The 25,917-nt window shown below is 39.1% G+C and overlaps 2 protein-coding genes across 4 annotated transcripts in view; one reads left to right on the forward strand and one right to left on the reverse strand.

The window, feature by feature from the left end:
- Positions 1-7,857, forward strand: part of LOC124864354 (protein tweety homolog 3-like) — a 28,583-nt gene extending 20,726 nt beyond the window's left edge. For 2 of the 3 annotated variants that reach the window (XM_047359118.1, XM_047359117.1), the window contains exons 14-15: positions 1,496-1,571; positions 2,060-2,392. In XM_047359118.1, coding sequence (XP_047215074.1) covers positions 1,496-1,571; positions 2,060-2,140 — 157 coding nt within the window. In that variant the 3' untranslated portion in view covers positions 2,141-2,392. Of the gene's footprint in view, positions 1-1,495; positions 1,572-2,059; positions 2,393-6,084 lie in introns of those variants that run through there. The other variant, XM_047359119.1, reaches the window with a different exon arrangement.
- A 10,105-nt stretch (positions 7,858-17,962) lies between these two features.
- Positions 17,963-25,594, reverse strand: LOC124863705 (beta-1,3-N-acetylglucosaminyltransferase lunatic fringe-like). The gene is made up of 8 exons (XM_047358144.1): positions 25,070-25,594; positions 21,767-21,815; positions 21,463-21,565; positions 21,220-21,373; positions 21,046-21,131; positions 19,769-19,934; positions 19,587-19,672; positions 17,963-19,504 (listed from the first exon to the last, which is right to left on the reverse strand). Exons 1-8 carry the CDS (start codon positions 25,457-25,459, stop codon positions 19,438-19,440), a joined length of 1,101 nt encoding a protein of 366 aa, XP_047214100.1. The 5' UTR covers positions 25,460-25,594; the 3' UTR covers positions 17,963-19,437.
- Between the last annotated feature and the right edge of the window lie 323 nt (positions 25,595-25,917).

Here is a 25,917-nt window from a genome sequence, read left to right on the forward strand (position 1 = left end):
CAAGTACCCACAGTCAGTGATGGTCTGGGGTGCCGTGTCAGCTGCTGGTGTTGGTCCACTGTGTTTTATCAAGGGCAGGGTCAATGCAGCTAGCTATCAGGAGATTTTGGAGCACTTCATGCTTCCATCTGCTGAAAAGCTTTATGGAGATGAAGATTTCATTTTTCAGCACGACCTGGCACCTGCTCACAGTGCCAAAACCACTGGTAAATGGTTTACTGACCATGGTATCACTGTGCTCAATTGGCCTGCCAACTCTCCTGACCTGAACCCCATAGAGAATCTGTGGGATATTGTGAAGAGAACGTTGAGAGACTCAAGACCCAACACTCTGGATGAGCTAAAGGCCGCTATCGAAGCATCCTGGGCCTCCATAAGACCTCAGCAGTGCCACAGGCTGATTGCCTCCATGCCACGCCGCATTGAAGCAGTCATTTCTGCAAAAGGATTCCCGACCAAGTATTGAGTGCATAACTGTACATGATTATTTGAAGGTTGATGTTTTTTGTATTAAAACACTTTTCTTTTATTGGTCGGATGAAATATGCTAATTTTGTGAGATAGGAATTTTGGGTTTTCATGAGCTGTATGCCAAAATCATCTGTATTAAGACAATAAAAGACCTGAAATATTTCAGTTAGTGTGCAATGAATCTAAAATATGTGAATGTTAAATTTTAATCATTACATTATAGAAAATAATGAACTTTATCACAATATGCTAATTTTTTGAGAAGGACCTGTATGTTGGGCACAAAACCAGCACTGAGCACCACCAACAGAAAACAATACCCCCAGTAAAAGATGGCGGGGGCAGCATCATGCTCTGGGGTTACCTATCTTCAGATGAAACTGAAATAATTATTCCCAATAGCACTCTGTTTTGGCTCAAATCCTTCAACTATCTGCTAGAAAAATGAAGAAAGATTTAAATTTTCAGAACCACAGTGAGCTAAAGCATGCATCCAAATCATCAAAAGGTTGCTTATTGAGAGGAACATTCAAGTTTTGTAATAACCTAACTAACGTCCTCACACACCGATGGATTTGGAGAACCTTTATAATGTGGAATAGGCAAATATTACCAAGTCAAGATATGGGATGCTGAGACAACAAAGTACTTTCTGAGTGCGTGCACCTACACAAGTGGATTATTGCACCTCTTTTTATTTTCTACCTGCGGTATCTCCATCAACACTATTGATCACCCTTCCCTTTGGGGTTTTATTAACACCAGTGTACAGTAAAAGTATCAAAAAGAGCATGTAACTTTGACCAAACAGTATGAATTTACATTCAAAGGCAATCTGTTTTTTATTTCCTGATCCAAGGTTTCTGTACAACAGCAGCGATAAGTGAAAAAAGTTTTGAACCGACATATCATGGTCTCATTTCTACATTACTAAAACCCAGCATTTTAACAGCGTTGTTTATATATACTGCTGTATGTGAGAGGTTTTCATGTATTTGATGTCTCTGTGTGTTGTATTATACAGGGCTCAGAACTCCAACTTCCAGAACTCGCGCTGTGAAAACACGCCACTGATTGGACGCGAATCTCCTCCTCCCACTGTAAGTTTTCCTTTTTTGTCTAATTATTTAAAAATGTCAGAGCTTACACAACGTAAAGCTACCAGCAGACTGTTACATATCATTCTTTTACAATATCTTGATAAATAACAGCAACTGTGTACTACACGTAAAGCAGGTGTGGTGTGCATTTTACCCATCCATCCCTTTGGAATCACTAACATCAGTCAATCATACGTGCCATGCTGTTTCTCTGATTGAGCTTCATCAATCAGACAAACATCTGAGGCCTGATGATTCATTCCTGTGTTCAGGATTGTTTCAGCTCCTTCCAAGTAAAGAGTTTTTAAAGCCTTAGAGTTGATATTAACAGCCGACTTCAGTTATTTCGCCCTGACTCGCCCCGGTCCGATCCTCCACTAGAAATCCTGCTCTCCCTCGCGTCCGTGTGTCTGCTTGGACCTCAACACTGCTTTGTGCATCTTCTCTGTACTCTCTTCTTGTCGTCTTTTCTCTGCGAACCCATACAGTTGTATTTGACTGCCGCGGACAGTAACAGCGGTCACTGCTGGCAGTTAAAGCCCTCGGAGAGTTCAAGATCGTTTTGGTAACTTCATCTGCTTTACTAACAGGTACACAACATCCCCACCTCCCCTCACCTGCTGGCCTGTTCCTCTGTATCACCTCCCAAAGTCCTGGCTTTGCTGACCCCCTTTTAGGCTCCCAGTGGGCGGGGTTGTAGAGATCCTCCCCCCATGTTCTGCACCCTCTCTGCCCTAGTGTCCCACCTAATGTCTAACCTGATGTTTGTATGCTGTCGCCCTGGGCTGCATGTTAACCTACCTCCTCAACCAGCAGGAACATGTGTGGCTGTAACTTTTTCCGGACTCAGTGTGGCATATGAATCAGTGGTTCATATGCATCAAATTATAAATGCCTTCAACTATTTTTGTATATCTTTCGTTTTTGCATTAGTCGGTGAACTACTTTGTCGAGGGCCAAAAATGCCATAATTCATAATAAATAAGCCATTTAAATAAGTATTTATATATGTGGTCAATTAAAAAAAATGAAAAAGCGTACATTTAAAAAAAAAAAGTTACATTTCAGTAATTCCTGAAATACATAATTTAATAATTTAATGTTGTAATTATTACTTAAATTCTAAATTCCTTAAGTAAAAATCATAAAGAATTTCAGTATTTAATTATTTTACATCTTTTAAGGTTCCATCACTACGGTTCGTTAAATATACCCTAATATTTCATTGTGCAGACCAGTCACACTGTTTTCACTGCTGACCGACTTTAATGGGTAAGGCAAATTGTCTTGTACTAAAATAATTATAGTTGCTTTTTAAATAGAGTTAAATCCTCATTTTAATGCATGTTTTCCACATTTCCGTATTTATGTTATATCTCTGGAATATATAAATAATTACAGATATATACACATGGACCAAATTGTTGATACCCCACTGTTAATGAATGAAAAACCCACAATGGTCACTGAAATAACTTGAAACTGACAAAACTTAATAATAAATTGAGCATTTACTGAATATCAACCAATGAAAATCAGACATTGCTTTTGAATTGTGGTTCAACTGAATAATAAGAAATAAAAAAAACCTCATGAAACAGGCCTGGACAAATGATTGTACCCCTAGAAAATATTGAAAATAAATTGATCATAGGCGCTATAGGTGTCTTCAAAGTTGTAATGAGTCAGTCTGCCTATTTAAAGGGTGACAAGTAGTCACTGGGCTGTTTGGTGACATGAACGTGGACCACAGGAAGCAAAGGAGAGTTGTCTCAGGAGGTTAGAAAGAAAATTATAGACAAGCATGTTGAAGGTAAAGGCTATGAGACCATCTCAAAGCAGCTTGATGTTCCTGTGACTACAGCTGCACATATTATTCAGAAGTTAAGGTCCACGGGGCACTAGTTGACCTCCCTGGATGTGGGTGCGGGAAGAAAATTGATGACAAATTTGAAGTGAAAGGTACAAATGGTAACCAAAGAGTCCAGAACAACCTCCAAACAAATTAAAGTTGAACTCCAAGGTCAATGTACATCAGTGTCAAATCGCACCATCCGTCGTTATTTGAGCTAAAGTGGACTTCATCGGAGAAGACCAAGGAGGATACCACTGTTAAAGGAAATCATAAAAATGATATTGACAAACCAAAAAGCTTCTGGAGAATGTCCTTTGGACAGATGAGGCAAAACTGGAGATTTTGACAAGGCACATCAGCTCTTTGTTCACAGAAATGAAGCATATGAAGAAAAGAACACTGTCCCTACTCTGAAACATGGAGGAGGCTCTGTTATGTTCTGGGCTGCTTTGCTGCATCTGGCACAGGGTCTCTTGAATCTGTGCAGGTATAATGAAATCTCAAGACTATCAAGGCATTCTGGGGAGAAATGTGCTGCCTAGTGTCAGAAAGTCTGGTCTCAGTTGCAGAGCATGGATCTTCCAACAGGTTACTGACCCAAAACGCAAAGCTAAAAACACCCAAGAAAGGCTAAGAGCAAAGCCATGGACTATTCTGAAGTGACCTTCATATAAATCCTTCGGAACATCTGTGGAAGGAGCTGAAACACACCGTCTGGAGAAGGAAAACCTGAGACAACTGGAGCAGTTTGTTCATGTTGTGCAACAAAGTATTAAGTTACAGGTACCATCATTTTGGGCCCGGCCTGTTTCATTGGTTTGTTTTTTAAAATGATTCTGTTGAACTACAATTCAGATGCATGTATGATTTTCATTGGTTGATTTTTGTTCATTTTTATTATTATTTCTGTCAGTTTCAAGTTATTTCAGTGACTATTGTGGTTTTTTGTTGATTAAGAGCGGGGTTACCAACAATTTTGTCCGTGTGTGTGTGTTTGCGTGTGTCTATGTATTCATTAAGTTATTGTATGTATTTCCAATTATGTTTAGATCACTAAAAATATAAATATTTATTTACCAACTTTTTTTTATTTTATCTAATTGTGGCACTTTTGGTCCTTGTATTATTGAGACTATATTTATGTCAAAGCTTTGTAAAGTAAGAAAAAGATCAAAATTTAAATATATAACTTTAATGACATAAAAGCAGATTTTCGTTTTAATCCTGCACGAGTGAAAGCATAAGAGGACCTGTGTGGGTTTTAATGTGCAACTTGCAGTAGCCAACTGATCTAACTAGGACTAACTTTGTTGTTTGGAGATTAAAGTCATCATTTTATATGAAATCAAAAATAAATATGATGATAATGTTTCATTCAGGAAATGTAAAAAGCTGCCAAGTGACGTGCAGTTTGTTGGCAGACTGCTCAGTGTGACAGGAGCAGGTGCCAGAAACATTTGAACAAAATTAGCAGCGCCACATAACATTTTCTTCAAGCTAAACGTTGACAAACTTAGAATGAGCTGCAGACAGAGTGAGTGGAGGGAACTCATTTAGCGTTCTGCATTTGGTACAGACAGAAAAACCTCCACATATGTGTTCTAGAAAGTTCCTTTTCCTCTTGTTTTGTCACCCCTCTCATTTCTCACCCTCGCTGAATGGCGCCCAGGTGACATTTTCAAAATAAAAATCTTTATTGAGTGCATTGGAATGCAGCCAGGAATTTTACTCTAGGTTTCAGTAAAAAAAAAAAAAAGAGGATTTTGCTGCTGTGGTCTTCATCTTGAAACAAAACCCAGAGTCCAGCATGTCCAAGATCTTGACAAGACCAGCATTTTGTAATATTATACGTGATGGAAAACAAACAATGGAGCTGCTGTTTTAAAAAGCTCAAGCATCCGTTTAAGCTTCAGTGCTTCATAAACCTTTATCCATTTACCTTTTGTATTCAACAGAGTATAGTCTGTCCTGGTTTTGACATTTTCTAGGGAGAACAATTAATAAAAAATAATGATAAATGTTTCCCTGAAAACAAGTTCTGGTGTTTTTAAGTTGTTCAGATGACTCTGAAAGGTGATCACAGAACAAAATACACTTTAACCTTATTGCATCCAAGATGGCCGTCTCCACAGGAGTGAAATGCAGCCCTGTCATGCTCGTTTTCCTCCCATCCAAACATGCATGGATCCATTCCAACTGTATATAAATGTCTGGTTCTGTTGGTCTGAACACACAACAGGAAGAAGGGCAGTTTAAACTACAGCAGAGTTATATTATACGGTTCTGCTGTGCTTTTTGTCTCCTGTGAATTTGATGTCCATGTAGACTGTAGCACTTGTCTGAAAGATAATCTCTGCAGGATTTTCTCCCATCTCCTTGTACTGTTTTGTTTATCCTGTTTATCTTTTCACAGTTTTTAATGTTTAAGGAATGGATGTATTTTTTTCACTTATCAGAACTTTAAAACGTTTTTTTCAGTCTATAAAGGTGGTGTCTTTGATTGCTGTTCAATAAGAATGAGAAAATCCTACATTGGATTCGCTTGTTTTATGTGACCAGACTGATTTTTTATTTTTTACCCTGTTTATTAGTTGCTGTTCATTTTTAAATCTGTAGAGGGAGAAATTATTACCTATTTTTCTTTGGTTCTCTTTACAGTACACCTCCAGCATGCGAGCAAAGTACCTGGCCAACAGTCGACCTGATCCCAACAACCCTCCAGCTCATTAAACCTCTCCAATCTCCACCAATCTGCATCGCTGCACATCTCTGAAGCTTCTCCTCTATCCAGTCTCTCCTCAAGTGATCGGTTCCATTTCTTCTGCTTCTTGCTTATTTTTCTTGTCTCACTTTATTTGAACCAAATGTGCTTTTTCTTGCTTGGCTTAAGCAGAACCAGAGGACATGCATCAGGTGGCCAACTGTGTGTCCGACGTACAGATGCCACTAATCCAACTTCCACACTCCTTTGTTTAGCACTGCGTGGATCATTAAGGATGCTGGGACTGAACTCCTGAGCTGATGCAATACACTTGAAAGATTTTAAACAAGAATTCATGATGACATGGGTGACATCAAACATGGACTCTTCTATTGAAGCTGGTTAAGTACTGTAACATATTCTGTCTTTACTCTGGAGCAAATGCCTACATCTGTAGATAGGATCTTTAAAGCTACCTATTTCATTGATTATTAACTTTAGCTTGTTAGGACTCTGTTTCTGGAGCTTGAACCGTACTGTACTTGTGGCACATTCACCACACACTAACACACTTGGCTTATAGTGGCATTCTGTCTTAAACCTGTTGTCTGGGACCAGTGTTCCTGTGGTATTGCATGTCTGACCACAGTCTTATTTTTCTTAAGACACAATTATTTCACTTGTTTTGTTTTTATATTGCAATGAGCCCCACTTCTCTAGCAGTTGCTGTTCACTTGTGAAGATCTGGATCTGGCACATGTTTTTATTTGGTTGAATGAAACTGAGAAGCCAGAACTCATTTTTTTTCCCAGCAGATGACTAAAAAAAAGACGAGTGTGTGGTCTTTGGAGTCTTCTTAACGGCTTGTAATGCTTTTTGTGGTTCTTTTATTAAAAAAACTGCAAACTGTTCACACAGAAAGAAGCAGCAGTGATCACCCAGTGGGAGCTTTTGACTTGAAAAAATGGCTTTTTCTCAGGAGATTTTTCTGAAAAAATTTAATGCGTTTGCAATGCAGTGCCTCAAATGTGTTTTAGCATTTATATAACACTCAAAAGGGGTAGTGGCTGCTGTGAAAGGATTGTGAAAACCTCTACTTTCTGTGTAAAAGAAAAAGGAATTTCTCTTTTAGGAAAATAATCTGTTGCAACATGACGAACTTTCAAATGTGGAGTGAGATGTCTGTACTCCCACTGCCTCTGCTTGCTTCTTAAGATGTGATCGGTGTAGGAAGTGATGTTGAGACAGTGCCACGTTAAGCACAAACCTTTTAGTATCTGAGAAACGTTTTACATGTCTTTAATTCAACCAGCAGCTCCTTGATGGCTGTGAAACAAGAAAATGAGCCTGAGTTTAAAAACAAATGTATGCTTTCTTTAAATATTCACTGATGCAGTCTGTTTTTTTTTGTTTTTTTTTTTCATTTTTTGTAGTAGTAATATTGATTTTGTTCTAATACAGATGAAGATCATTAAAAACATTTCCAACTCTGAAAAAATTATTTTTCTTTTCTTTAAACAAAACCTGTGATTAATTTTTAAGGCATTTCTTTTATTTTACCTTAGAAACATGAATTCATGTAAATATTAATAGATTTATCTTTCTTTTGTGTAATAAAATCACTGTAGATCTGTTTTTTTATACATAATTTTGTAATATGTACGTGTAAAGGCTGTGGTCACGTTGAAGCTTGAATGCTGTGTTTTAAAATTAAAGGAAGTTTAACTGAAGTGGTCAGGGGTCATTAATGTGAGCAAATGTTGACACAGAACAAACACTAGGTAGCAGCAAAGCTTCACTGCTCAGATCCTAATGAAAACACACTTTTTTAACACCAATTACCTAAACGCATTTTCCATTTGGTTTCTTTTTTTTCACTTTAAACAAAAATAACTCAGAATTTCCAAAAATAACGGAAAAAGTTGAATCTGAAACATCTTCTGATTGTAATGATACAACTGCAGCCTCATGTTCTTTTTTTTTTCTGTGTTGCAACACTCATTTTACCAATACTTCAGGTCAAGTTTAGCTACCAACAGCAGCTGTAATCAGAAAATATTAATCATCAGACAAAAAAATAAAATCAAGGATTACCGTACTGAAGTTTGTCTAGTTTCCACAATGTTTTTTTTTTTTTTCTTTTATGAAAAATAAGGTCATAGCTACAGTCATGGAAAAAATAAACCAGATCTTCTTAATTTTGGGTTTAACAAATCAGGATGTAATAAATATAATCTACTTGTATTTAACAGGTATACTGAAGATTTCACCTTCTCTATACACACTAAACAAAACAGAAAGCAAAGGCTACATACATGGGTTAATAACCAGGCTACTAAGCTTACATACATTTTTCTGTTAAAGTTCATGATTTAAATGATTGTAGGTATTTGCAGTAATGTAGACAAGAAAGGCATGCTTGTGCGTGTGTCTGACCTCGCCTGGTCAACAGCAGACAGGAGATCAGTGTCAGCGCCGGGCCAACAGTCTAGTTTTTTCACTTTGGGACCAGCCAGCTGCTGTCCTCCAAAAACACATTTTCCAAGTTTGAGGGTTGACACAGAAAAAAGTTCTTAGCCTCGCTTTTGCTCAGCTAAAAGCAGCTTTGTCCCAGCTATTATACTTATTATACAAAGAAACTCTTAAAATATAAAACATTTAGGAATAGATTAGTGTCACCTCTGATATTTAAAGTATGAAACAGTGATCAATTAAAAAAGATTACAGCATCTTCTGATCGTCTGCTGTTTGTTCTGGAGCAACTGCAGATCAAACAAAGCATGACAGAGACAGAGACGTTTTTACAGCCTGGACAAAAACCCAGAGAACTGAAGATGCAAATCAAATTTCACACGGCCCCATTGTCGAGGAAATTGAATTACCCTGCTTGTTGCTGGACTGGAGGAATGCATTACTAATGCTTTGAGGTGAGGAGCTGAATGGAGAAGAGGAGGAAGAACAGGGGGAGGGACCCCCATACACACATGGACACTTCCTGAGCTGGACCGGGCTCTCTGCCAAGCTATCGGACCATGGCTCTCCTCTTCTCAGTGTTGAGCAGCTGCAAGGCAGCAAAGCAGAAACACAAGTCAGATACCCCTCCAGAAGGCAATTCAGCACTTCCATTTAAAAAAAAAGGTTCTGCTTTTATCAGACCCAAACACAACACAGACCTGTGATAGACCTCATGTCTAGAAGCAATTATTCTGCCAAACAACAAAGTTGTGAGGATGTATCACAGTACAAACTGTTTAAATGTGTGGGTTTTCCAAGTTTTAAGGAAAAACTGAATATGTCCACATTGTTGATTTTGTCTTCCAAAGGGTTCCATAAATATTTAGTAGCCTCTGACTTTCCGAGTGAATGTATTTTCAGTTTGTGTCAAAACATAAAGTAAAACACAAGTTTTGCTCATATTGTTCTCATTTTCCTCTCATACATCAATTTACTGTCATCACAATAAAGATAAAGCAGCAGACTACAAACACACCTCTTTATTTCTTCTTCAGATAGAGAATAACAACCCGCCGTCTGGGGCCTACAACAATGGAAAAAGCACCCGACACAACATTATTTCAATCTGAAAAGACTCACAAGGAAAAGGGATGGCAATCAGAAACGTTTTAATGATGTGAAATGACATGGATATTTTTCTTTGGCGCGCAGACCTGGGAGGAAGACATGAATGCTGAGAATGACATGAGCTAAGGTGAACGTTTGAAAGGTTTAGATTTAGAGATGTCTTCCCCCCGATCCGACGCTGGTGGTGGGTTGGCGGCCAGGGAGCGAGGAAACCAGGAGTAGATGTGAAGGAAGATGCTGGAGGTGGGGTGGAGGAGGGATGAACACAGCTGACAAGCAAGGATGAACACAGCTGAAGGTCCTTTAAAAGCGAGGCGTCGGAAGGTGATTGGATGGAGAATCAGGCAGACAGGAGGCTGATTGGAGGCCGGGAGACGCACAGAAGAATCATTGGAAGATGGAGGCGGTGAAGGTGAGTCTTTCATTCTGAATTTTCGTCTAAACTCCATTACACCATACACACTCCTCATCAAGTTTATGACAGTCCTCATGAATAAATGAATGAATAAGTGAATGAATGAATGGAATAACAGTTTTGTGGTTTGGCAGCTAACAGAATCCAAACGAGTTGATGTGAGGGTTTTCACACCATGTGTGATATTGCAGTACACATCCCCATCAGCCTGGACAGATAGAGGACAAACGGAGAACAGGACCAGTTTCTTACTGTTAATACTGCAACAACAATCCTCTGTTGAAATACACAAAGGAAATCTTATTAGCACTGTGCAAACTTTTTAAACCACTCCTTATCCCATTTTATTGGATTCCAAGTAGTCCAAATTTGTTGTAAATCCATCTCTTCAAGCTTTCTTAAATTCTATCAGTGTTTTTCTTAGAACTTTATCTGCTTTTTCACACACTTTCTGTCTGCTTCTTGTACCTAATCAGGTGTTGTTTGTTTAAACATTGTTTTCAAGAGGTTAGACCTCTTGAAAACAGGAAATACGGAAAAAGCATCACACATTTTTAGCAAATAGCTTATTTGAACCATTTTTGTTGGAGCTGAAGTAATCATTATTTGCACATTTCTAGACATTTCAAGTCTGTTATTTATTCTCTACTTTCATCACTCTGTTACAGTATGTATTTTTACTTATTAATGCATTTTATTATTTGTATCTCCAATTTTCATTCATTGGAAAACTCTTAATTTCACTTTTGTTTTAAAGAAACATGTGTTTCATAACATTTTATGTCTTGTAGTTGATGTCTGGTATTTTTATAGATTTTTTTATAGATTTTTTGATAGCAATAAAAGATGCCATTTAAAATTGGTTTGTTGTTAAGAAGTCTATTGCCACAGTGTCCCTGAGTTGAAATCCTTTTATAGTTTTAAGTGATAATTGACTTAACAAACACAAACGTTCCTCTGATTACACTAAAAATTACTAAAAACGCAGCAAATGTCCAAAGAAAAATCTTTGAAGACCTCCATAAAAGCCAGTTCTCTGAGGAGTTTAATTTAGGTTTTGAGTCACACCAGCCCTTTCAATAATTTTTAATGGCCTTCTTTTACACTCTACTTGTTTTACAGTTTTAGTACTTTTTGACTTCTCCGTAGCCTTTCATAGAATAGACCATAAACACATCGGATGTAGGACTTCTTCTGTTTGCCTATAATTTATCTTCTGTAGCTCCTCTTTATTTAGGGGTTCCTCAGGGGCCTGTATTCGGTCAATGGCTGTTTATCATGTACATGTTGCTCCTTGGGTCAATCTTTAGTATAATTTACTTTACATTGTTTTCCCTTCAATCGGGCCTAATTAACAGCAGTAATCTCCTGACACCACAACTAAACTGTTTTAACAGAATTAAGACCTGGATGAAGTTAAACTTTCTAAATTTTAACAAACATAAGACACATCTAATTTGGGAAATCTAATTGACCCATTTGGTTAAACAGATTACTGATGTTATAAAATCGATGCTTTTCCAACTAAGAGTTATTGTGACAGAAAAGCCTTCCCTCCTTGCTTAAGATTTTCTAACGTATCGTCTGGACTATTTCAATGCTCTGTATAAACTGTCAAGTAGCTGTTACTCATCTTTCTAAACATATTACTCTGGGTCAGAAATCCCAACATAAGTTGCCCTTGATTTTTTTCTATTTATTGAAAAAAATTATTGCTTAATGTTAAAGTTTTAAAGGATCTGTGCCTACCTTATTTACACTTTTATAGGCGAAGATTTGTTTTGGTCCTTGCTTCAAACAAAGAAATTAGTTCAGTTGATTTAGTTAACTAATCTGCCAAATATAGTTGCTTTTCCTAAATGTCCTGTTTTTGGAATTTGGGTGAAGCACAAACTAAAACACTGTAAATCTTCTGGCTGAGCTTTCAAGACAAGCAGTTCTGCATTCTTAGGTCCTGAACTCAAGTGCTGCTTATGAAGTCAAGTCGCTCTTCTGCGGAGATATGTGATACCCGGATTATGGTAAACTCCTACTTGGTGGGCCTTTGTAGCACATGCTGAGCAGGATTAAGGCCTCTGCCAGTTGTTGTAAGGTCAGTCCAGCGGGGCTTGTGCCGCCAGCTCTAATCCTGCAGACAATGCAGACTGTTAATTGGAGACTGACTGATATAGCCAGGGAGAGTCATGAAGACAATGTGCATCTGGCCAGTGTCTCTGTAATCCCCATGCACACTGTCCCTTTGAAGAATCCATCCATATGTATACTTCACCACATCCACTCCTCTGCCTCCCCCACAAATGGGGCTTTCCATTTTGCTTTCAGTTAGAGGCGCTCTTCTGTTGTGAGTTGAACAAATACAAGGCTTTATAGAGATGTGAAATTTCACATTTCCCGCTCAGCGCTCTGATAGGAAGTGTAAAAAAGCACACAGAGGTGTTTGTATTGTGAGCTGTTCAAAACACACAGTGTTTCCAGACTAGCTGTTCCAATTAACTACAGAACATAGAGAGAGCTGTAAAAACTATGAATATATTTTATTTTATATAAACTCAGCATAGTTTAGAAAGCTACTATAGCAGTCCAAAAAGATGTCATGTCACTGAAAGCGATTAGCAATGCTGATATTCTGTTGTTTTATGTCTATTAGATGTCTTTATTTCATAGTTACATCTCTGTAGTAATTTCTGAACCATTCCTTATTGTTTTTCACACCTTTGTGGTTGTATCTGAGCTTTATGAGTCATTTTAAATCTGGATTGGTATTTCCATGGTGATATTTCACTTTTTTGTGTTTTAATGTACTTGAGAAATCAGGGTACCCTTGTAAATTCAATAAGAAATAACTGCATATGTTGCCTGAAAACATGTTTTTATATTCAGTCATGAATTAAATAAAACCGCAGGATGATGGAACAGAGCTGCAAGGGGGTTTTATTGTATTACTGGAACAGATTTCGGCCACCACCTCCTGAGTATAAACCTACATTTTTCTGGTTTCTGATTGCATTAAAGTGTTTGATGTGAGCATCTCTCAATTCAATTCAATTCGATTCAGTTTTATTTATATAGCGCCAATTCACAACACATGTCGTCTCAAGGCACTTCACAAAGGGTTTGAATGGTATAGGGTTGTTGGGGAGGTTAGATTAAACTACTGAGTGTTAGAGTTTGGCCATTTTAGAATGGGGTTTGTGTAGGGGTACTAAGTAAAATAATAAACTGATAAAGTTTGTCCATCTAGAGCCCACTGGTGGCCATTGTTATACTAAAAACCACAAGGATTGGGGGTACCTCTCTCTGTCAGACTGATTATAACCATTGGAAAAGAGAAGGGGTCATACAGGTAGCAGAAATGGAGGGTGTGTTTGCACCTCAACCATAACTGAGCCGGTTTAGGCTAAACCTGACTCCCCCTTACTCCATCCAACAGGGAGGGAGGAAGGCAGAGGTAAAAATAATTGGAGAGTGTTGCAATGTGTGAAAGGTGGGTAACTTTAAAATGGGCTAAGTCAATTCAATCGAGTCATATAGATTTTAAGGCAGGTACATACATTCAAATTAATCGTAACCATTGAACAGTACTGTCAGATTCAGGTATTTATTCAAATTGGATAAAAAGTTTTTCTGTCTAAGGAAACCCAGCAGATTGCATCCAGTCAGTGACTTGCAGCATTCCCTCCTCCCGGATGAGCATGTAGAGACAGTGGACAGTCACTGGCGTTGACTTTGCAGCAATCCCTCATACTGAGCATGCATGTAGCGACAGCGGAGAGGAAAAACTCCCTTTTAACAGGAAGAAACCTCCAGCAGAACCAGGCTCAGTGTGAGCGGCCATCTGCCACGACCCACTGGGGGTTTGAGAGAACAGAGCAGAGACACAAAAAGAACAAAGAAGCACTGATCCAGGAGTAAAACCTAACTGCTCTCTGGCTGTCAGTTACAACACAAACGTCCCTCTTTTTGTGTTTAGTTTCTGCTCCATGTCGTCAGAGAAGATGCCTGTCTCACAAAGCATGAGCCAAACTGGGAGAGAAGCAAGTAACACAGGATAAGTGTTTTATAAACAGAGCTCTTCTGACATCTGGGATACAACATCCTATATCTGCAAATACAAAATCAGCCACAACATTCCACTCCCTCGCCCCCTCTCTCCTGTCCTGATTCACCTAACTCCCCTGGCAGGCAGGTGGTTGGACTGGTGGCAGCCATCTCCAGTTGGATATTTATGAGCTTCAAACCTCCTACCTGTCGCCACATCATGAAAATGCAAAACAGCATTCCAGCAGATGCTTCCACAGCTTTGAACCTGTCATTATTTGGTTACAATTTGCAATTGTAATAAGTAACAGATCTTTTTTCATTTAAAATTGTGAAAAGTTGATGGTTAGTTTTTGCCAGATTTTTGTAAATATATACAGATAGAGATATATAGAGATAGAGATATACAGTATAGAGATACAAATGTAAACATAGATTTAGATATATCTCTAGACTGTGGCTAAGCAATTCCAAAACATTAATTTCCTTCTCCTGAAGGTATTCTGGAGTTATTCAAAAATGAATTCATCTTCATCTTCTGCTTTCTAGCTTTTCTCCTGACTGATACCTTTGTACAATTGCATCATTTTCAGTCTTTGTGAGTTGTCTGCAGACTACAGCTTAAGCAAATGAAGACAAACAAGAAGCTTTCACAGGTCAAAAACCACAAATGTCTTCACAAAGTGAACAAAACAATCATTTTTACACAAAAAAATGTGACAACTGCGCTGGGGTGTTGTTCGTTTTTTATATCCACAGTATAATCATAAATCATTTTCTGTCAACTGTTCCTCTCTCTGACAAATTCTTGCCCTCTGTCCAAGCTGTGATGAGGAACATCGTGGCTGGCGCTCTGTGTGCAAACTGAAAATGATAGTAGCTTGTGCTTAAAAGCTCAGAGTCAGGCTGGATTATTCTGCAGCCTGCGTGGAAACAGCCTTAATTGCAATAACAAACACTGAGGGAAGATCAACTGTGAAAAACCACCAAAGGACAATAATCACATGTAACGGCTGTTGTGCATTCAAAGCTGCTCGCAGATGTTTGTGGGTTTGACAGATTACCAACATCAAGTGATCACAAACCGATCTAACTCATATTTTATTTCTTTAGTTTGTAAAAATTTAAGATTAATAAAACTATATAAAACTTTGTTTAGGATGGGAGATTATAAAGATTAGAGATAGATTAGACCAAGACATGCATGTTTGGCTGTTTATGTAAAAACTGTTCTCTTTTGTAAGCAAATATCACACTGTTTTTTATCTGATTATTGTTTTTATATTCAGAGACTTTCATACCTAAGCCACATGCTGTGTTTTCCCATGGTTTCTGTGCCAGAGGACAAATCTCTCTCTTCCTTTTGTTTGTAAAACACATTTGCCTCTGAAACAAACAGTAAAGGATGCCCCGGTTTTTAAGATTTGATACAGTGCTGATGGAAAACCTTTTGTTCCCATTTATACAAAACATTTTATGAGTCAACATGCAGAAAACAACTGTTTGAACATGAGCTTCAGACACTTGAAAGGCTTCAGTTTCTTTCCCACTGTACATCTCTGAAGGATAATGCTGTGATTATGGTTTGTGGTTGGGATGTTTGCTGCAAGTAATTTGTCTCCCATGCAATGCTTTGATGATGAATCTTTAGCTCTACATCAGCCAGCTAGTCCCATATCATGTGAAACACCTTATCATTCCTTTTTTTGTAGTATTACTTAAAAAATATCAGTGTTAAAGTCTTCTGTATTAAAATTCTATGTGCTTACTGTTAACAGCTCAGTAAAGCAGTGAGCAAAATCTCTCTGCAGTGTCAAATCTTCCCAAAACAAACAGTCTTTGCAGACAGCTAAGAATGTCTTTCCTGTTGTTTGGGCTATTGATGGATTTCTTCAGCAAAAGGCATCAAGCTTTGAATTGTGTCTGATTTGCACAGTTCTTATTCATGTCTAACGATGTTTAGGTTTATAGACTGTTGCTGTTCTGGCAAAGCCCCCGTCCCTAAGTTTCCTTGAGCAGTTATTTGTTTTTACAAGTTTATCTCTAATCATTTTTGTGGAATGCTGGATCATGATTATTGTTTATATAAATCTATCCCGAACGTTTAGGTGGGAAAACATATTAAGTGCTTTGAAAGGCAGATTTCCTCTTAAAGTTACAAGTTGCTCCAGATGCACATGCAATTTAAGTGGAAATTAATACAAAGGATTTTTAATAAGGTATCTAACTTGTTTTTTACTTTAATACGCAGTAAACCATTAGCATTTCTTTTTCTTTGACCTTAGATGGCAGCCAACATATAGCCCTACTTTAAAAATGGAAAATAAGCTCATGCAAGAAGACATTAGAGCGTGTACATTACCTATAACGAAACAAAACCACAAATGAATGAAGCGACTAGCTTTGTTGGTGGAGTCTTTTAGATTTACAGAAGGCATTTCATACAAGTAGACATCATGTTCTTTCATACAAATTTATTCACCTTAATTTCTTTTTGAACAAGCAATTCTGTGGAAGAAATTTAACCTAATAAACAGAACCCAATGCATTTATGTTGGTGTGATCTACTCTCTTTAGGTATCCCAGGGGGGATTTTATACCAGTGTTCATTAGCAAACTATTTGCATTATGTTTTCTAACAAATTGAACAATTTAGTTCAATTAATTTCTAGGGTGAGAAGCACTATTTATTTTAGTACAATTTTGTACCTTGTTTTTTTCCTCTGGGTTCTAAATTATTATTTATAAACTCATGTTAAAAAAGTGACCAAACTTTTAAATTTCATTTCAACAATTTTGAGGCTGCTCAGCTGCAACTTCGTTTTTGTTTTGTTTTTTTCCATACTGATTATTGTATCAAATCTTGGTCATTCGCAATCAGGTCAAGTCCTATAACTGAAATCTTGCTAAGAAAAGCTATGAAATCATTTAACATAGTGTATTTTACATTTCATTATTGTACATTTGGGAGGAAAATGGCTTCCTGAATAAAACACTGGACAGGAAAGTGGTACGGGCACAAAACAGGTTACTGTCTATATGTACAACACATAGCCACACATTGTTGTGTGAGAGATTTTAACTGTTAAAACAGTTTACACAAGTCTTTAAAATCTGTACCTTAATGGTTCATTTTTTTATATCTTAAGGAAGCGTTTTGTTTCATTCAGGTTTTGTTTAATCAATGTGGGCAGTCTTTGAAGTCAGTCTATCAATAGTAGTAAAGTCTGTCTTTGATAGAACACTGTCATTGCAGCGTTATGCCATAACCTTGCCTTAAGATTACACTTTACATTTAGAGGGTCTGCTTATACAGATTAATGTGCATGTTCCCTTTTTAGACAAAAAAAGGTAAAACACACTAGCCTGTTGTATATCTTAAAAACCCAGTAATCATTTAAAATTTCTCCAAACGGTTACTGATTTAGAGTCAACTTATTTTAATTAACGTTTTCCCACTAATTAACATGCCTGCTTTCTCCACCTTGACCACTAGATGTCAATAATTGTAACACACTGTTCCTTTAAGTTTCTTAAATGTCATAAGAAATATACAAATTTGGCAGAGACTAAAGTCCCACTCTAAAATCCATAACAAGTAGTAACAACTGCATAGCAAGCCTAGTAAAATAAAATAAAAATACAATATTTCATATCCTATTTTACAGCTTCCCCTTGTGTGTGAGATACCACTTCTGGCTTTGCATCATCTGCATCATTTAACTTTGTTTGACTGAAGCTAGCTAAAAATGTAATTCTATAAACTCTGAAAAAACTCAAATAAAAAGATGACAAATATGTGGAAGTTTCCCAGTGGTTTTGTGCTTTTATTTGACTTTTCGGGTCCCACCCAAGGGTCCCTTGGTGGTTAATACCAGGATCAGCTCATAATCCCTGAGAAGTCAGATGTGGGAATGAACTGTTAAAACCCTCCAGATACTGGAGAATAAACACCAGTCATGCGGTACAGTTCAAAGCAATAGCAAAAATATAAAACAAATCCTAAAACTGGTGTAAACCACAATGAGAAAATTACGTTCTACACAATCACTATTCTTTTAAACAAAAGTGCAGTATACAATACTGCCATAAAGATGAAACCCAATATGGGTGAGAGAGGACACAGAGAGATCAAAACACCTCCATGTGGAAATACTGACGCTGCTCTCACCTCACAGGCCTCAACAATAACCAGCTGGATTTATGTGTAAATAAGGACTAATCGTGTTGACAAAAACATATAAACCCTTAGTTCTTTTTGTGCAAGCCACAATAGACTGCAGCTTAGATTATACGAGCAGATGTTTGTATTTTTGGCTGTTTTAGCCAGTAATTCTCCACCGTGAGGGGTCTGTAGAGGTGAGATGCAAACGTCAGGTCATTTAAAACACAGCTGTGCAATTTTTAAACAACATAAAACATATTCAAAGCAGACTGTTACCCCCCACTCCCAAAACACAATCTCTTCCACTCATTGCTTTTCCCTGATTGTAACTAATGCAACGAGTGTTATTAAATACATAGGAATGAACAGGGAAATTAGATTCTTAGGGGGTTATTTTTGTTTAGCTTGGAATCAAATCTGAAGTATGTCATAAAAGAATGTAAACTCAGCCAGTTAATCTTAAAATGTGTCTTTTTTTTAAAATAAGAGGGGAAAAGTGCTTTGTTCTGACATACTTCAGATTAAGTCCCACAAAGAAAAATGCATTTGGAAATCTGCCAACTGCCAGCTCAGGTTGTGGGAAAAGTAACACTGTTCATGTAAATTACAGCAAAATCTTCATCTCAGAGCATTTATCCGGAGTCATCTGGAACTGAACGAATTTGGCAGACAAAAAATTTTCGCATTATGAAAATCTCAAAGCCAAGCATAAACCTGAGTGGCATTACAGTTTTTAACAGGAAAAAAAGAAAGCTGGCAAAAGGCTCGGATATATGAGAATACATTCTATGAGAATTGCTGATGCATTTACAAGCAACGTATACATCACAAAAGCACAACTGATTGCCTGCAAAGCTAAATAGCAAAAGCTACTTCCTTCTGACAGCTGAAATCCTCCACCCAAGCATTTTGGGATGAGTTCAGAGTCCAGAAAGGAAGAAAAGAGTCCAAAGATGGGCCGCACAGCAGCCTAGTAAAACCATTAAAGACCACGCACGGCTGCAGCGAGAACGCAGCAGCTACACGGTCTCATACGAAAAACACTGGTCCCCGTGAGCCTTTCAGATACCGAGGCACGACGGGGACGAGGATGAGAAAGGAGCGGTCACCCTAGAAGGCAACCTGAGAGGGACACCATGGAGTGTCTGGATGCAGGAGACAGTGCACAGACTTGAACCTGGAAAATGGAGATCAGAGAATGGGATGAGTGGAAATGTGTCAGAGATCTGCTTAAATATAAAGCAGAAAAATGTCCCCACCTTGATGGATCCTCCTCCACAGAAAAAGCCCCTTTCAAGCTGACAATATTGCTCTTGTTTTCAAACATCCCATAACTGAAAGTGATCTGGAAGCAGAAGGAGAAAGATTTAGGCAATTTATTCAATTTAACCTACTGATGTTCATTTGAAGAAAAGCAAAAATAGTCCTGTCAGGGTCTCACCTGCTTGTGAATCTCAGATTGGGACACCTGTTGCAGGTTTTCCAGGTGGGAGTGAAACAAGCTGCTTCGAGTCAGAGGGACTCCCAGAACCGATTCGATGATGTAGCCAATGGTGCAGTCGTCAGGTAGGCGGATCTTTTCTGCTGTGTTCATAAAATGACCACCACTGAGAAAAGAAAAACAGAGAGGTTAAAGGTCAAGACTAAATACACTTCATTTTTTTCATTTTGGCTTACTTCTAAAAATAAAATACCTTTACAATGTTCATTCACTCTACTGAGGTACAAATATGTGAATTTGAAACCAGACATTTACATACACTGTAAAAAACGACACACAACCTCTTTTTCCTCATTGTCCAACATTAACTCAGACTAAACCTTTAGTTTTTTAGAGCACTTAGGATTACCAGATATGAAGCTGTTTTGGTGCAAAATGAGCACATCAAACCCCAAAACAGTCCTTGTATATGTGTTGGCTGTACAGACATGGGCTGGAAGGCCACGCAAAGGAAAAATTAATTACTCCAAAAGCAACAAAAATGCAAGTGCAATCACAAATATGGTTTCAAGACTATTTTTTCAGAGACAAGTCTAAATAAAGTAGTATTCTAAAAAAACTAAAATTTGAAGAGTTGACCACAATAATCTTTGTTAAATTTGGAGGAAAAAGGAGGACGCTTTTAAGCCTGAGAACAGCATCTGCAGGAGAAACGTGGCATTATGGACGAAAGAACAGTATGTGGAAATATTAGAACATCATGTCAAGACACCAGCCAAGAAATAAAGCTTTGGCAAAAAACAGGTCTTCCAAATGGACAATGATCTTAACATACTACCAGATTAGTTACAAAGTGGCTTAAGAAACAAAGTCAGTGTTTCGCAGAGGTCAACACAAAGCTCAAATCTTAGTTCCATTGGAAATTTCAGACCAGAACTGAGAAAGTGTGTGTGTGAGCAAGCTTCCTGTTAAACCTGACCCAGTGACACCAGTTCTGTCAGGAGCAATGAGCCAAAGTTCCAACAAACTATTATATTAGATACCCAAACGTTTGACTCAAATCATACACTTTAAAAGGCAATTCTACCAAATACTACATGTAGACTTCTGAATTTGGAGACCGTAAAAAAATCTCCTCTCTCATTAGTCTGCCATTTTTGTGTAATCTTGGTAATCCTACCTAACCATAGTCTGATTTCATGTCAGACATAGAAGAAGATTGTGTCTTCTTATACACACTATGGAAACATCTGGTTTAACTGTAAATTTAATCCCACCTGGCCCATGGGCTCATCTTCAGTGCCAGACCCCGGCTCACACAGAACCCAGCTCCTCCCGTGGCAAACCAAAAATTGAGTGGTTTCTAGATGAAGACAAAACCAACAATTACTATATTGCAGTTACTTTGAAACAGCTATATTATATCCTTAAAAAATTATGCCTTAACTAACTATTTTGTTTTCACCCAGCCTCTCTGTGGCCTCTATTGGCCTGTCCAGACTGGGTTTACCAATGTACAGGTCCTGGGTGTGGGGGTACTGAGACAAATGCTTCACAAGAGTACGAACATTCACGTAGTTATCGTCGTCTACATGACAGAACCATCTATGAAGCAGGAAAAGCAAAGGAGAGATTAGATGCACTGAATTTCAGACTATTAATTTATCAACCAGTCTTCAGATGGAGAGGCTTACTTTTTTCCTGACTCAATAAACTTGTCGTATTCCACCGCCATCTTGCAGGACAAAGCTTGCCGGCTATGAGCTGCAGAGCAGTTGGTGTTGATTGCGTGAATTCCTGTAAGAAAAAAAAAAAAGAAACAGAAAAAGGGAGTGTTTTAATGTGAGATTGAACAATAAAAGGAGGCTATCTCCAAATCGAAAAAATCCAAGGAAGATTTTTTTATGACATTCATAAAATCCTTTCAGTATTTCGTGAAAGGTCCTTTCTAATCAAACAAAGCACTTCTCTGTTGTTAAAATTCCACATAAAACTCACCGATTTTCTTCTTTAGCTCATCGTCCTCCCCATCAGTGAAGATGTAGGTCTGTAAACAAAGAAAAGTCACAGATAAGATGTCTTGGCCTAAAATGAAATAAATAAATAAAAAAACCTTTAGCCGATTATTTGGAGCTGTAACATGATCAAATACAAAACAAAGTCCCACTTCCTTGCATCCAGCTGCTGTGATTAGCATCAATCAACGTGTCTTTTATGCAGTGGAAAACACACTGCGTTAAACAGCCCTTTGCTCCAATAAAGGCCTTTTGTGCTGCGTTTTACTCTCTCCATGGCAACCATGCAGCCGCCCTGAAGCATCCCAGACAACCAACAAAAGAGGAGGCAGACGGTCCGCTTCCCACACACACACCCCACATCACGTCCCCCTCGGACCAGCCGGCTTGCGCTGCAAGGCCCTGCACCAGAGCCTCGCCGTGTTTACTCTCCTGAAACAGTGGCATAAAAATGTTACAGGCAATACAACGTCTTTGTCCCTGAAGCAGTGTAACTGGCAGACTCGTAATGTCTGAGGAATTAAACCTCAAGACTACAGGCACTTGTTGAATGTAGCAATTAGTCATAAAAGGGGTGAGCAACAAAGGCCACTGATGACTCTTACACAGAGCAGGTGCAAGCTGCTCAATGTACATGATGAAAAGGCTCGAGGTTGCAGGCTTTCTAACCGCCAGGGGTATGTTTACTCTTCACCTCAGGTGAGGCAGCACCTGCCAAACATAACGCCACCTTATCAAGGCCACACGTCTAGACACGCCAGGTCGTGGTGCCTCACGATGAGGCGCTTTGTGCTATAGGGCACCATTTGTACATCTGCAGTTAGAGATCTTTACACAATAAAGGATGCAAACAGAGGCTACCACGGGAGTTTTTGGAGCAAAGTCTGAGCAGATGTTTTTTTTTTTTTTTATGCTAAAAGCAGAGACCCTGTATTTGCTTAAGGCAGGGTGGTGGTTTCAGTGGTGAAGAGATCACAGGCTGGCACTGTTTGCTTTAAAAGTTTGAATGATGAATAGACAGCCTAATCACTGAGGCAGCTGCCAGAGCTGCCAGGGCACTGATAGAAAAAGAGAAGGAGGGAGGGGATAGAAGGAAAGGGAGGATCACCACTGATTAATAAATCGAAAACCGTGTGTGGCCATTCACCCCCTGTTCCTCCTCATTCTGCCTCTCCTCCTCCCTCTCTGAGACCAATGCGCAGCCAGAGCCTCTTAAAGAGAACAATGCAGAGAGTTTTCATGCTGGGTAAATTCTGAGCATGTTTGCTTACATTTGCAAACAGCTGCTGGAGTTAAGTGAAGCAGAATGTATGTAGGGAAGAATTCTTGCTACTATTGTTACATTCCTGAAGCTTAAAGGAGTAATTGCTTTCACAGAAAATTAAAATAAATAAAAAACTTAGGAAAATAAATAAAAAATGTTTGTTTTGTAAAGTAGAGATAAGCAACAAAAGAGAAAATCAGAAAGAGGGAGGGGGGTATGGTGCAATCCATATCACAGGAAGGACTTGTGCGAACGACCCTGTCTGAGCTGAACGTGGTGCCTGGCTGGCTGCCTCCAGCTCCACAGGAAGGAAGGCCACCAGGCTCCCTTCTTTCCACCAACTCCCTCCACCCTGACTCCTTCCCCTCTCTGTACCGGAGCCTTTCAGCACTTTTTGTCAGGGACAATGAAGGGGCATGTTACAGACAATATTGCATCTGTGCCAAGGCTGACCACTTCTACTTTACAACCTCATACTGAAAAAATGTTATTAACTCAACTATGGGAATATTTAATCTAAAACTAAAAGTCTCTTATAGGGAGATTTTCAGCATCAGAAGCTCCAGTTCAGAAAAATGTAAGATCTAGGACTTCTTATCTATAGATGACATCTATTTATATATATTTAACAATGCTAAGAAAAAAAAGCCTTAATTAGAGAGCAGCTTCATTTGCAGATTTCTAAAAAAAAATTTCCCTTTGCACAGACAGCAGTATAGGGAAGTGAAAATGTCTACCAATATCTTTCAATTTTTTCCGTGTTACTTCTGCTTTCGTCCAAGTGATGCTCTTGTTCTTGCCTATATGGGTATAAAAAGTATCCAAACTTCACAGATGTTCATCAGCTGAGCGTGAGAATCAAACCTCTGCTGATAAGGACGTCCATATGCACACGGTGGGAACTCTGTGCATCATATGGCTGGCATTAAAGCCGTTCTTTGTTCCATGTCCCCCTGACCACCTGGCACCCTTCCTCCAGGAACTCCCTGTTGCATTGTGCTGCTCAGTCTACCCCCCCAATACCACCCCCCTCCCCCGTCCGTCTTTTTATCCCCCCAGCTGTCTGCCTATCAGTCCTGCTGTTACCTCTGGATGATGGAGTTCACTAATATCATCCATGACAGTAGCTGCAAGCCAATTAGCACATGTCGTAAAATGCTGAGGGTGTGTTAAAGTCTTTAGTGTTAAATGCTCAAACAGTTCCAACTAATGACTACTCTGAGCCTGGAATGACTGATGGGTTGCTATCGTTATAGATACTAATTGTAAAATGTTCTGAAAGTTGAGATGAACAACGGGACTGGTTTTAAAAAGTGAAGAGCTCCAAAACTATTCAAAAAGCATCTGACACATGAAGATGCTGGACAAAACCACATATTATTTGCTTTCTTCAAAGAAATAGGCCTCTCTTTGTGCACCAATGTGCAAATCTTCCTGCAGATGCACCCCTTTTGTCCCAGGCATCACCTCTAAGCAAAGCCCCCATTTTCCCATCCCTTCCAGTGTAGCTGACCCAGACTCTGCTCCCATGTTCCCATGGAGAAAGAGAGAGAGAGAGAGAGGAGACAAGGAGCTGGGAGATCCTCCCCCCTCCTTCAGTAAGATGCTTTGTTAGTCCTGGAAAGGGGGAACAGAGCTGGAGTCGGTGCTGTGAAGCATCCATTGCAGCAGGGGCACTCACAGGGACGCCGAAGAATAGGAGGGATAATAGGCAGTGGGAAGGGAGAGAGGAGGAGGTGGAAGGAAGAACAGGGGGTCCTGAAACAGCTCCCTCCGTCCTCAGGGACATCATTCAGAGGAGAATAAAAAGTGACAGAGCTGTAGAAATTTAGAACCGTTTACAGGAACTGTGAGGCTATTTAAGTGTGTCATCTGGTGACAAGAGGATCAAAGCAGCACCTAAAACATGTCAAGTTTTATTATTCAGTAATTCTTAATTGGAGCCTACAAATTATCACTTACACAGTTTGCTGTAACAAACTGATTAGTATGAAATGAAAAAAATAATCTGAATTTATTCACCTGTTGCATGTTTCTAGAGATCCACGTCTCCAGCAGTAGGTTCAGTCTGGATTGGTGGAACTTCTTGGTGGTCTTCACGGCGATGAAGATGTCAGTGGCGCTGATGTCCTCCGCCGGAGGAGGTTCTGAGGCGGCGGCAGAGGTCCGTGCGGGCTTCTCCGCCTCCCTCCGTCCCCGGGTCAGCTTGGTGAAATAGGTCGAGAATCCTTTCTTATCCTGGGCGAGCCGGGCGCTGTCCTCCGGCACCGAGCGCGCAGCTGCGTCCTCTCCGTCCGCCTCCTCCGTCACCTGAACGCGGTGATGCTGCACAGCGACCACCAGCAGCAGCAGGCAGAGGCATCCCGTGCAGGCTACACAGATCGCTGTCTTTTTCCCATTATTTTTCAGCATGGTTAAAACTTAAAAACAACTAAAAAAAACTATGAAGCGACGCAACGTGCAACTGATGCCAAGTCCATATGGTACTGTGCTCAACAAAACACAACCTGAAATACACAAGCCCTGTTAGAGGTCATAGCAACTGAATGGTTCAGTTGTAAAGTGGGGGTATTTATAATCTCCCGTAGTGGCCACGCCTCGTGGGAGGTCTGTGAATCTGACATGCCAGCATGTGATCGTTCATGGGGCGGGGTTTGGTGTCCGGATCAGCGGCTCAGTTTGGGTTTTCAAAGATGTCACCAGTAAACGTTTGACCCAAGAAAATCCTAAACTTTATCTAATCAAGGAGCAAGGTGTGTGCCACACCAGACTTTGAACAAACTGTATAAACCAAAATTACAAAATAAAGTTAGGAAAGTTACAGTATGTTAAAATTATGAACACTCAATTATTGTGGGGCTAAAACCATG

Source organism: Girardinichthys multiradiatus, chromosome Y (assembly GCF_021462225.1).
Source record: "Girardinichthys multiradiatus isolate DD_20200921_A chromosome Y, DD_fGirMul_XY1, whole genome shotgun sequence".
Lineage (NCBI taxonomy): Eukaryota > Metazoa > Chordata > Actinopteri > Cyprinodontiformes > Goodeidae > Girardinichthys > Girardinichthys multiradiatus.

Excerpts from the sequence above, each read along its gene's own strand:
- LOC124863705 (XM_047358144.1), bottom strand. The coding sequence starts at position 25,459 with ATGCTGAAAAATAATGGGAAAAAGACAGCGATCTGTGTAGCCTGCACG. Across the intron at positions 21,132-21,219 it reads GGCTGGGTGAAAACAAAATA|AAACCACTCAATTTTTGGTT; the intron begins GTTAGTTAAGGC and ends GTCTTCATCTAG. Across the intron at positions 19,673-19,768 it reads AATCTGAGATTCACAAGCAG|ATCACTTTCAGTTATGGGAT; the intron begins GTGAGACCCTGA and ends TTCTGCTTCCAG.